At 38.7% G+C, this 12575-nt stretch overlaps 1 protein-coding gene across 2 annotated transcripts in view; it reads right to left on the minus strand.

Annotated features, from left to right (window-relative positions):
* LOC149021040 (ARM repeat superfamily protein) overlaps window positions 1-12575 on the minus strand; it is a 30641-nt gene that overhangs the window by 5088 nt on the left and 12978 nt on the right. Inside the window, exons 14-18 of one of the 2 annotated variants that reach the window (XR_016172273.1) lie at window positions 11024-11139; window positions 10787-10901; window positions 10619-10694; window positions 10406-10534; window positions 9797-9865 (exon numbers count right to left, since the gene is read on the minus strand). Coding sequence is in view for 1 of the 2 variants with exons in the window: in XM_089149301.1 (XP_089005427.1) it covers window positions 9797-9865; window positions 10406-10534; window positions 10619-10901; window positions 11024-11139 (597 nt within the window). In the remaining variant the exon portion in view is untranslated. Of the gene's footprint in view, window positions 1-9796; window positions 9866-10405; window positions 10535-10618; window positions 10902-11023; window positions 11140-12575 lie in introns of both variants that reach the window. The other variant, XM_089149301.1, reaches the window with a different exon arrangement.

A 12575-nucleotide genomic window follows, 5' to 3' on the forward strand; every position in this document is an offset into this window, starting at 1 on the left:
ACAAAATTTTTGGTTGTGTTTTGTTCATAAACCACATCCTTTGGACAAGCTTTCCCCCCGTTCTGTTAAGTGTATTTTTCTTGGGTACTCACATACTCAAAAAGGTTTTCGCTGTTATGATCCGGTTCTTCGGAAACAATTTACAAGTGCAGATGTGACCTTTTTTGAAGACACTCATTATTATCCTAGTCAATCTATATATGTTGAAAACTGTGTTTTGGATGATGCTCCTCCTATTCCCTTTTTAGTTTCTTCCACTAGCAATGTTCCTCTACAAGTTTATTAGCGGAGACATAAGTTGGCAGAACATACTATGGATAGTAGAGTTCCTCCTAACAATATTAGCAACTCTCCTTTAGTGGAGCCTGAAGCTAGCCCTAGGGATGTTTCTTCTTCATCCTCTCCACCAACGGATTCTTCTAGTGGAGATCCCACTCCGACTTCAAATGACTTACCAATTGCTTTGAGGAAAGGTACTTGTACTTGTACTTTACACTCTAACATTGTTTATCCTGTTTCCAATTTTGTCTCTATCTCTCATCTCCCTCCTAGCTTTCGTTGCCTTGCTTTGTCTATGTCTGCCATTCATATTCCAACCCATCATACCAAAGCACTTAAAATTCCTGGCTAGAAAGCCGCCATGGAAGTGGAAATGGATGCTTTACATTCTTGTCATACATGGTCTTTAGTAGACTTACCCCTGGGAAAGATGTGGTCCACTGTCGATGGGTGTATATTGTTAAGTACCATTCTGATGGTACAATTGAAAGGCTTAAGGCCCGATTGGTGGCTAAGGGCTATACACAAACATATGGTGTGGATTATTTTGAGACTTTTTCTCCTGTAATGAGACTTAATTCTGTCTTTGTTTTGATATCTTTGGCTGTGAATTATGATTGGCCTCTTTTTCAAATTGACATAAAAAATGCATTCTTATATGGTGACCTTCATGAAGAAGTTAAAAGGAGCAACCTTCAGGGTATGTTGCTCAAGGGGAGGACAATGTTCATGTTTGCAAGCTTCATAAAGCGGTTTATGGACTCAAATAGTCTCCACGGGCTTGGTTTGAGAAATTTACCAAGACTGTGGAGTCTTTTTGTTTTGTACAATGTTATTCTGATCACTCTATGGTTGTTAGACGAAAAGGTGATTGTGTTATCATTATGGTAGTTTATGTTGATGATATTTGTCCTTTCAGGTAGTGATGTTGATGCAATCCATGCAATCCATGCACACTTTACAAAAATCTTTCCAAACCAAAGATTTAGGTGATCTACAATATTTCTTGGGGATTGAAGTGATCTGCAATAAACAGGGAGTAAGTTTGTCACAACAAAAGTATGTGTTAGATCTTTAGATTGAGACTGGCATGCTTGCTTCTAAACCTAAAGACATTCCCATGGATCCTCAGTTGAAGTTAGGACATGATGATGGTGACTTGTTAGATGATTTCCATCCTTACAGGAGTCTTATTGAGAAACTTATTTATTTAACTGTTACTTGTACTGATATTTCTTATTATGTTGGTCTGTTGGAGTCAGTTTATGCAGTCTCCTAGGAAGGCCCATTGGGGTGCAGCAATGAGAATACTTTGGTACCCCAAGAGTGCTCCCAAAAAGGGCTCATCTATCGACCAAATTGGAGTATGGACTTGGTTGCCTTTTCTGATGCCGATTGGGCTGGATCCGTCATTGATCGTTTCAACTTTCAACTACAGGTTATTGTACTTTTCTTGGTGGAAATCTTGTGACTTGGAAGAGTAAGAAATAGTCCACCATTGCCCGATCTAGTGCTGAAGCTGAGTATAGGGCTATGGCCCACACTGCTGCTGAATTGATGTGGCTTTGTTCGTTGTTAGAGGAAATGGGATTTCCGGTTTCTGCCCCTATAAAAGTATTTTGTGATAATTAGGCAGCCACTTACATTGCAAGTAATCCAGTGTTCCATGAGAGGACAAAGCATATAAAAGTAGACTGTCACTTTGTGTGTGATGCAGTCAAGAAGAAGCTTATAGCGACTCCTTTTCTGAGATCTACTGACCAACTAGCTGATTTGTTCACCAAAGCTTTGTTCAGACCAAGTTTTTAGTCTTTGTGTTGCAAACTGGGCATTGGAGATTTGTATGCTCCATCTTGAGTGGGAGTCTTGAAGTATAGACACTTTGTGCTATTTTATTGTTCACGGTACGGTTCACGTGAACAGTAAAATTTGTTTATTTACTATTCACGTGAATAGTATTGTGCTATTGATGTTATTCTACTTTTTGTTTCTAATGTAGGAGTCTTGCTACATAAGTTTTGGGAGATTTTTTTAGAAAGTATAGTTTATATTTTGGTGGTAGTTTCTATTTTCAGAACTTTCTATTTTAGGAGCTAGGAAGTTACTAAAGCTGTAATTTTTTGTTTCCTTTTTCCCAGAGGACAATTACTTGTCTCTCAAGTTGTATTAGATTCATTAGAAGCTATAAATAAAAGGGCTTTGTGATCCTAGACTCTTTAACTAGAATCACAGGTCTCTTCTACTGGTTCTTCGTCTCTCTTCTCTTCTACTTCTTCTCTCTTTTCTTTGTTCAAGTTCAACTGCTGCTTTGATTATGTAAAGCTTGTTTTCTAACACCCTTGATTTCTGAATTTAAAACTGAACTGAACTGCCAAGTAGATTCTCTGTTTCTGACTTGTTTGTATAACATCTTGCTGACTTGAATTCCTCAATTCAGGAATTAGGTTTAGGGATTACAGGGGACTCGAATTGGGCTCCGTTTAAGGGACTTCTTGGGTGGGGTGTGACAGGGTCTGGTTTAGGGTTTTTAGAGTTCATGGATGGGGTGTAACAGAGACTGCTTTAGGGTTACAGGTCTAGGGTTGGGATGTTCAGGTTCTAGAAAGGAAACTAATAATTTGTGGCACTAGGGTATTGAAGATCTAGGGTTTGGGTTACAGTTTTAGTAACTCGTTTAGGTTTTGGGAATTTAGGGCAGCAAGGATTTAGGGTTTTAAAGGAGTGAACAGGGCTGAGGCTGAGATCTGAGTGTTAGTGGCTGTATAGGGATTATGGACCTGCAAGGCGGAAGGATTCTAATAGAGGGTTTAAGAATTAAGAATTCTATGGTTTATGGAGAAAACAAGGGCTGAATGGGGTAGGGTTTGCAGAAATAGAAATTTAAATAGGGGAAAGGTGAATGGAATAAAGCTGACATTACTTGTCTGTAACCAAGTTTCTTAATGGCCAAGATGCAGATGGGATGATGCAGGTAGGTTGAAAGCACTGCTGAAGGAGCATAGTTGTCAAGGCGCGTCCTGGCGGTAATAGAGAGGGTGAGTCGAGGAACACCTCAAGGGAAACACATAAGGCGGTCGCCTCGGTATCTGAGGCGTCTCCGTAGCGTCCGAGGCGACGCATCAGACGCATTATACCACTAGGCGACCGTCTTTGTGGTTTTTAAAAAATCACCATTTTTTTATTCCAAATCAAAGGCCAAAACTGAATTGGAAACTAGATTCCAATTGGGAATCATCTAATGGCTGAATGGTTACATAAATGGTACTTGAGAAACATGGGATCATTTGTAATATTAATTCAATTAAAAAAAAACAAAAAACAAAAGAAAAGGGAAAATCGAGACAAAATCCCTAATCTCTCATTCTCTCTCGAGTCTTCTTCCTCTCTGTTACTCCTCTCCCTGACAATCGATGATGCCACCAGTGCCATCGACGACGCCACTAGTGACACCGGCGACGAAATCCCTAATCTGGTTATGGCTCTCGAGTCTTCTTCCTCTCTGCTACTCCTCTCCCTCTGCTACTCCAGTTTCAGACCATCGACGACGCCACCAACACCGGTGACACCATTGTACTCTCTTTTTCAGTTTGGAAGGTCCAAAATTGATCGACTTCTGCAGTTTTGCTGCTACTCTCTTACTTCTGCTGCTTCTTTTTTTTTCCCCCCTCATAAGCTCATATGAAAGCTACCGTAGTTGCAGCAACCAAGTTGCAGCGCCTTCGGTCACCATCTCAGGCGACGGTATGTCGCTGGATTTTTTTTTTTTTTTTCTGGTTTGGTTTGCATTCTTGAGATATACTGCTTGATGTATGCACTGTGTCCATGAGATTCCTTTGAACTGCAATTCTTTTGATATTATCTGCTTTTATTTATTTATCCCTTGCATTTGATTTATGTGCTTGCACTTCTATGATCTATCGATGCTTTCATTAGGAATCCTTTTTGTTTTGGCAATATTTTGTCTGAAATTGCAATTTTAGAACTTTCAAAGTTGCCTTAACATAGTTTAGATGGCAATAAAAGAGATGACTCGTTGGGAATACGACTAAGTTGCTTTTGGAATAATAATTTAAGCAGCCTTATGTATCTTTTCATGTGTATTACTGTATTTGTACACCACAAAACATGTATGGATGCTTGTCTTATTCACACTGGGTGTGATTTATCATGAGACTAGGGTTTTAGTTAAACTTGAGAGTTTTGATTATTTTTTCTACCTCTTCCTTATCTATAAGTTAACTGATTAGATAGTTAATTGTCGGGTATGCTCTATTTGACTTACTCCTCTGTTATTCTGGAATTTTGTACTGATTATTGTTGTTTATTAGCTTTAGTGTATTTTTTCTGATTTTTCAGAATAGAAGCTTGATTATCAATTTATCATGAAGTGAGATGATTAGATGAATGCTTAGGATTTTTATTGTGGTGTGGTATGGTGCAAAATTAAAATTATATGGTATCATTATCAATTTTATTATTGTTTTTAATTTTGGCTGATTATATGTGTATGTTTCATGTTTTTTATTGTAGATATTTACTAGTTATTTACAATGACCTCAAGGCCCTCAACTGATAATCCAACGTTCTAGTCAGCCTATTCCTAGTGGGGGTGAAGCCTATGATCCCTCGAAAGACCCGAAGAGAAAGGCTAAGTCAAATGACCCAGGGTGGAAATATGGGTATTGGCCAAATGTTGCTGATAGGAATACAGTCAGGTGCAGTTTGTACAACATAAGCTTTAAAGTAGGAATTAAAAGATTGAAGCAACATCTAATTGGTGGATATGGGGATGTTGTGAAGTGCACTAAGACCACTGTAGAAGTTGCCCAAGAGATGAATGCAATGTTGGTGAAAAATAAAAATAGGGCAATTGTTACTGATTTGGATAATGAGTATGATGACAATCAAATTGGAGAAGAACATCCTATTCCTGCCTCTACTAGAGGAGGTACATTACCTAGTGTAGGGTTTGAGATTGAGGTGTGCTCCAAGATAACAAGCTCTGGGACTGCATCAAAGAGACTGAAAAGTGCCCTTAATAAGACACCTAAGGGGTCCCATGGATATGCATGTTAGACGCACTCCTGAGGAAGTTGTTGAAGAAAGGAGGGCTAAGGGTGCTACTCAAACAACAATATTGAATAGAATGAGATCTGCCAAAGAAAAGAAGCGAGTGGATAACCACATTGCTGATTGGATGTATCAGTGTGGCATTCCATTCAATGCAGTTAAGGCTAAAAGCTTTGAGGTGATGGTCGAGTCTATAGCACAATATGGTTCTGGGTATAAGCCCCCAAGTTACCATGAAGTCGGAGATGAGGAAAAATTATGAAAAATATTAGAAGATGTATGGATGCACACTCATGTCTGATGGGTGGACTGACAAAAGGGTAGGCATCTCATCAATTTTCTTGTCAATTGTCCAAGGGGAACATTCTTCCTTGGTTCTATGGATGCATCTAGCCAGTTGCAAGATGCAAACATGCTCTTTCAGTTATTGGATAACAAAGTTGAAGAAATTGGGGAAGAACATGTAATTCGAGTGGTGACTGATAATGCCTTAAATTACAAAGCAGCAAGGGCATTATTAATGGAGAAGAAGACTACATTATAGTGGACTCCTTGTGCAGCCCACTGTCTTGATTTGATGGCATACATTATAGAGGACATTGGGAATTTGAAACAATATAAGAAAGTGATAATTCAGGGGAAGAGAATAACCACTTTAATTTATAGGCACACAAGATTGTTGGAGGCCTTGAGACAGAAGACAAATGGCAGGGATCTTGTGAGGGCTGCAGTGACTAGGTTTACCACTTCATTCTTGACATTGCAAAGCTTATTAAAACACAAGGATGACTTAAGGCACTTATTCATTTCTAAGGAGTGGACAAAATCCAATTTGTCCAAGACAGAAGTAGGGAAGAAAGTAACTAAAACAACTTTTTCTACAGCATTTTGGCATGGTGTGGAGGATTGTATTAGAGCATCACAACCTCTTATGATTGTATTGAGGATTGTGGATGCTAAAGAAAGACCCACATTGCCTGAAGTGTTTGTAGCCATGTAAGAGGCTAAGAGAAGAATAAAGGAGGCAAAGAACGACTCTGGAAGAAAGTCATACAAATAATTGATAGGCGATGGGAGTGTCAAATGGAGAGACCTTTATATGGTGCAACCTTTTTTTTGAATCCTGGGAAGTTCTACAACTTAGATGATGTAGATGATTATGAGTTGATCACTTCTCTCCAAACTTCTTTCAATTAAGTTGTTGGAAGACTAGTGCTTGAGGCACATTGACAAGATAAGATATTGTCCTGGGCAAGTGAATACAAGCAAGGTAGAGGTCCTTTCTCCATAGCTATGGCTATTAGACAGCGTACAACTATGAGTCCTTGTAAGTTTTTGGTTTGTAACTCTACCTATTATGTTTATCTTTTTTTTTTTTTTAAATACTATAGTTACATGGTGGGATACGCATGGAGGAATTGCTTTTGAGCTTACAAGGATTGCACGGAGGATACTAGGCCTTTGTTGTTCTTCCTCTGGTTGTGAACGGAATTGGAGCACATTTGAGTTTGTAAGTATTAAGTGATTCAAGTATTTAAAACACTTTAAAATTTAAATTTAGAAGAATGACTTGGGATTCTTTTCAATTGCTCATGAATTCAGATTCACGCCAAGAAGAGGAATAGGTTGGAAAATGAGAGGTTTAATGATCTAGCTTTTGTTTAGTACAATCGCTGTCTTCAAGAAAGGTTCAATGAAAGGCAATTAAAGAGTAGAAATTATGATCCATTACTCCTTGATGAGCTAACAGGAGAAAACCTTTAGTCTGAAACCCTAGATTGCTTACTCGATAACTTGGAAGGTACCTTACCACTGATGAGCTCTTTGGCAGCAACAATCTTTATTAATTGTATTCCGCTATCTGAATTCTATTAACATGCGCAGGCCTTGTATTTATAGCCTTGTACTGACTTGCCTCATTGTACTCAAAATAGAAACCAAATTTGAAATAGGACTTCTCTAATAACAACTAGTAACCTAATAAGGACTGTTTACTCATGTATATCAGGTCTCTGTTAAGGATTATCTAATGAAGGTGTATTAGGGCCTGATAAAGTCTATTTAATTATGTACGTTACGCTTAATAGAGCTTACCTAAGTTAAACAAAATAAATAACCTATTTCGTACTTGGCCTAGACACTAAATTTATGGGCCCATAGAATAGGCTTATGACCACGTAAACCTGCTGAACAAAGACCCAACACCCGTATCTACCAACCGTAAGTTAATACTAAAGGGAAATAGGCCAATCTGGTGTATGATACTAGTGCTATATTAACACCCTTCTCAAAAAAATGAGATTATACTTGGATTAAACATCTGGAATGAACTCCCTTTAACAAAAACATGCATGAATCTAATAAAATATGACAACTGCAATGACGGTTCAACCCAATTTCTAATTAAACTGGACCTGAAATAGAGACATCCTAATCTGACTACACTTACCTAAATAAATAAAATCATGTTGATGTAACCAGGGAGGCCCCTCCAAAGCCAAAATAAGGCCCAAAACTAGGCCCGCTTAGGCTGCCCTATAGGGTGGGCAAACTCTAATAAGGGCAAAATTGTCATTTTGATAGCCCCTTTGAAGTCCCAACTAGCCCAGAAAAATTTGGTATTTTATTAGGTCCCAAGATCTACTTATTGTTTTTTATTTGAGTTATTGGTTAGAGTCCGGCTCTGTTTGGAGTCATAGTTAGAATCCTATTCTCAAGTTGGATTCCTTCTTAGAGTTGGTTATTTAATTTTGCAAGTTTCGTTTGTTCAGGAACTCTTCAAAACAAGAGTCCTTTTCCTAGTTTGTTTTGAAGTTGAGTCCAATTGTAAAAGGAAATTCTAATCAAAATAGAATCCCTTGGTTGAGTCCAAGTAGGAAGTCTTCAAGTAAAGCTATAAATAAGCCCACTCAGTTGCAAATCAAATTTGATGATATTAATAAACAAAGACCGAGTTTGGAGACCGAGAGTGTCGTACGATCCAGAAAGGGCCCCCATGATTTTAAGTTTCATAGTTTCTGCGATTTCCATCTTGTTCCATCTCCTTCCAGCCTGCAGCAGCCATTGAAGACCATCAAATCCAACAATTGTTCACTTCTAGCCCCTCCCTAATCTAGAACTCCAATACCCAACCCCTTCCGTACCCTAATTCCTTTCCCATCCCTTGCACAGACCTCCCTCTCCCTCCTTCCTTGCTGCAGTGGCAGCTCCATCTCCAACCTAAAAATCCTAAAAAATCCCCTCCCCTTTGGATTGCACCCCTCCTCTGCCTCAAATCATCCCTCAAATTTCATCACAGCCCCTAATTAGATTCTAAGATATAAAGTTCATCTTGTACGCTCCCTTTATATTGGATTGAGTGAAGAGTCAAATGTTTTGGTAATTCCTCATGGGGGGACGAATCAAGAGAATTTTGAATCAGAGCTCTAGATTTTTGTTCATCCCTCGTCGTAATAATATCTCGAGATTTGCAACGATAAATTGGTATATCTACTATACGATCATTAACTAAAATATGTCTATGATTAACTAATTGCCGGGCTCCGGGAATGGTCAAAGCCATACCCAATCGAAAAAGGATGTTATCCAAACGCATTTCAAGTAATTGTAGTAACACTAGAAGCCCAAAAACACTCCCCTACCAATCACCTAAATCCAACCCCCTTTTGGATTTAATACCCTAAGACCCCTACCTACTCTCGACCCAAACCCTACCCTAGAAACCCTATAAATTACAAAACCCTAAATTCCTTAAACCCTAGTTGAAGACTAATTCTGCGATTAAAATTCTGTCAAAACAGAATTGTTTTCTTCTAATTCCAGCCCTAATACAGCTTAGCCAAGTCCGATTGTCCTTCCCTATCATACCTAAATCAACCCTAGAGACCCCCCCCCCCCAAAAAAAAAAAAACCCTAGCTGCAGGAGTTGGAAGCCAAAATCCCCCACCAGAAGGGCATCATTAGACCTTATTAGCTGCTATCCACCTGCAATTTTGTCCTAAACAGCAGAATTAAAGTCCCGAGAGTATTGCTGGTTCTCTTAAAGAGGATACTGAAGCCTGGCCCCTGATCTGAGGTTACATCACATGTCACTGGTAAAAACCTTATCAATAAAGAAGCCATAACTCTCCTGATAGAAAATGGAAGTGACGACATCTAGGCCCTGTGGGATGGTATCTTCGAAAACTTCTTCAAACAACATCAAATTCATGTAAAATATGTCAAAAAGAAAAAAATTCATGTAAAACAGATAGGTCTTCACTATGCAAAATAAACTCCAAGAAAAGAGATGGAATTAACACAAAGGAGAACTTAGAGATGAAAAAAGTTATTTTCTTGTGTTAATTTTTTTTATTTTATATTTTATTTTTATTATTTTTTTGGGGCGGGTTGTGGGTGTGGGGGAAGGGTGGTCTCTTGTGTGATGAAATAGCCATTCAAACTTTACCTGGGGCAGCAACATAAGTAGTCCATACAATGTCTTCAACAACCATATGTATCTCCCAGGTTCAAGAAGCTGCAGAATCCATAGGATTAGGAAAGGTAACCAAAACAAAATCTTAATTTATGAAGAAATGTAAGAATATATTAACATCAGGAGTTCAGGACACAACCAATAGGAACAGTAGCAAGGGAATTCAATGAGCATTCCCTGAACCACATGTCACAAGATGACATACAAGGAATACTGCATGACAACCAACACAACCAACTTCACTGGAATGCTGAAAAAGTTAGCACTCTTGTTTAAACTGAACAAATCTTCATTCTCTTATAAGTCCACCAAGAGGAAACATCAGATAACAAAATCTCAATGGGCACGCCATCCTCCCAACCTAGTGAACTTAGATCCTAATGCACCGCTTTTTGACCAGCCACTTTCAAGACTGATATGTTCATGAATTCTTGTACTTCCCCAAACTAGAATCATTCTTTTTCCAGAAAGAAACTGGAAAATCAATTCTACTAACTGGTGAGAGCTTTTATGGAGACACAAACTGTAGAAAAACCTAACCTTCTGAGACAGAACTGGATATACTGCAGAGAAGCTACACACCTGCAGTCTTAGATAAGCAAATATTGGTGTCTCCAGCAAGCGGATCAATTTGTCCAGCTGAACCAGGAATTTGACATTGATATCTTCCTCCCCCAGAGACTGAATGACAAAACTTGCATGCTGGTATGCCTGTCAGGAAAGACTACAATTGAAAAGAAATGCAAAAACAAAATCCATGAAAAGATTGAACCATTGCCATGACAATATATGTACCTGAGCTACTAAGCAAAGACTTATTGTTGCCATTGGTGAATGGCACCAGGACGAATACAAGGACACGAATAAGTCCCTGCCAGAAGCATTCACTAGAGACTGTTTTAGGAGATCTCTCAGACCAGATAATTCAGATGATGTAAGTAAAATCAAATTCAGGGCCTGAACCATCACAGATGCAAAATCCAAGTCGGCTTCTCCCACAAGGATTGTTGAGAGCTCCCGGTAAACCCGTTCAGGATCCAAAAGCACACAAAGACGGCGGACTATTAAAGCACCACGCCTGATAAAAATATCAAGTTATGAAAATTCCTTGCAAAATACCAAGATTCATTCGTCATTTGCTTTGAAAGCAGAAAAAGAAGTTATAAAGATGGATAACAGGATATCAAAAAAGAAACTCACTTCTCGAGAAGTGAGTGATCAACCCGGAAGTTGTGCACTAGGAAAATAACAAGATGTCGAAATTGAGGTGCATCTCTTGCTATACATGCATGGACCTCAAGTACCAGGAGCACTACCTGTAGATAAAAAGAACAAAGCCTTTTTGGATGGATTTAAAGGAAAAGACTGGGGACTTGTCATAATGGAGATTAATAAACAAGGAAAACAAAAGAACAAGAGCTCAATAGTAGCAACGCTCATACACCAGCTGAAAATTAATACGCATCATTTGCAGAATAAATATAAATAATAAAGGGGCATACCCAGGGCATGAGGCTCCTGTCACTGCAGGGCCTGGAGCACGCCCATCCAGTGCATAGTGATATCTAAGCAGCCTTACTTGTTTGTAAACATATTGCTGACTTGAACTCCTCAAATCAGGACTTAGGGTCTTCAGGAGACTCGAATTGGGCTCTGTTTAGGGTTTCTAAGGCTTCCTGGGTGAGGTGTAACAGGGACTGGTTTAGGGTTTCTAGAGTCCATGTTTAGGATTTTAAGGTTCTAGAATGGAAACTAATTACTTGTGGAACTAGGGTTTTGGGTTATAGTTTTAGAATTAAGACTTCAGGTTCCGGGTTTGGGAATTTAAGGCAGCAGGGATTTAAGGTTTTAAAGGAGTGAGGGCTGAGGCAGAGATCAAGTGCTAGTGGCTCTAGAGGGATTATGGACCTGCAAGGAGGAAGGATTCCAATAGAGGGTTTAAGACTTAAAGAGTTATGAATTATGGGGTTTATAGAGAAAAGAAGGGCCGAATGGGGTAGGGTTTGCAGAAACAGCAATTTAAATAGGGGAATGGTGAACAGAATAAGGCTGACTTGTTACTTACCAGTAATCAAGTTTGGTAATGGCCGAGATGCAGATGGGATGATGTAGGCAGGCTATAAGCACTGCCAAAGGAGAAAACCTTCAGTTTGAAACCCTAGATTGTTCTTACTCAATCACTAGGAGGTACCCTTACAACTGACGAGAAGCTCTAGTATTCTAAATATTGTGTGGAATAGCCTTGGTAGAGCTCAATAGTACCAACCCAGGGTAGTAGGAATTAATTTATACATCTAGTAGACTGCAAAATTGCGGTAAAAGCAAGATCCGGCTACAACATATCACTAATAAACTAGGACATTAGTTTATAAAGTCATTATTTTTTACTTAATCTCCTAGTTTATAAAATATGTGATATGTTGTTACTAATTGGGCTCCATGGCCATTTAGATAAACAGAGATGTCATACATTGTGGGTCCATCTAGATAAATTAGAACAATAACTTATAAGAAAAAATTTTGAGAAAATAAAAGTTGATTTTATCAAAGAGAACAACATATCTGATATCAGTGAATTAAAAGCAACTTCTAAACCCTATACTAGTACCAACAATTACCATGATATCGTAATTCCTATTAGCACTGGAACAACCTCATTACTGCATATCTAAGCACTGATTGGACTGACATTTTCAGCATAGTTTCCCCTTCCCATTACCTCCACTTGAAAGTAAACTGTAAACCTACACCC

Source organism: Hakea prostrata, chromosome 3 (assembly GCF_041222555.1).
Source record: "Hakea prostrata isolate BN-2017 chromosome 3, UWA_Hpros_2, whole genome shotgun sequence".
In the NCBI taxonomy this organism is placed as follows: Eukaryota; Viridiplantae; Streptophyta; class Magnoliopsida; order Proteales; family Proteaceae; genus Hakea; species Hakea prostrata.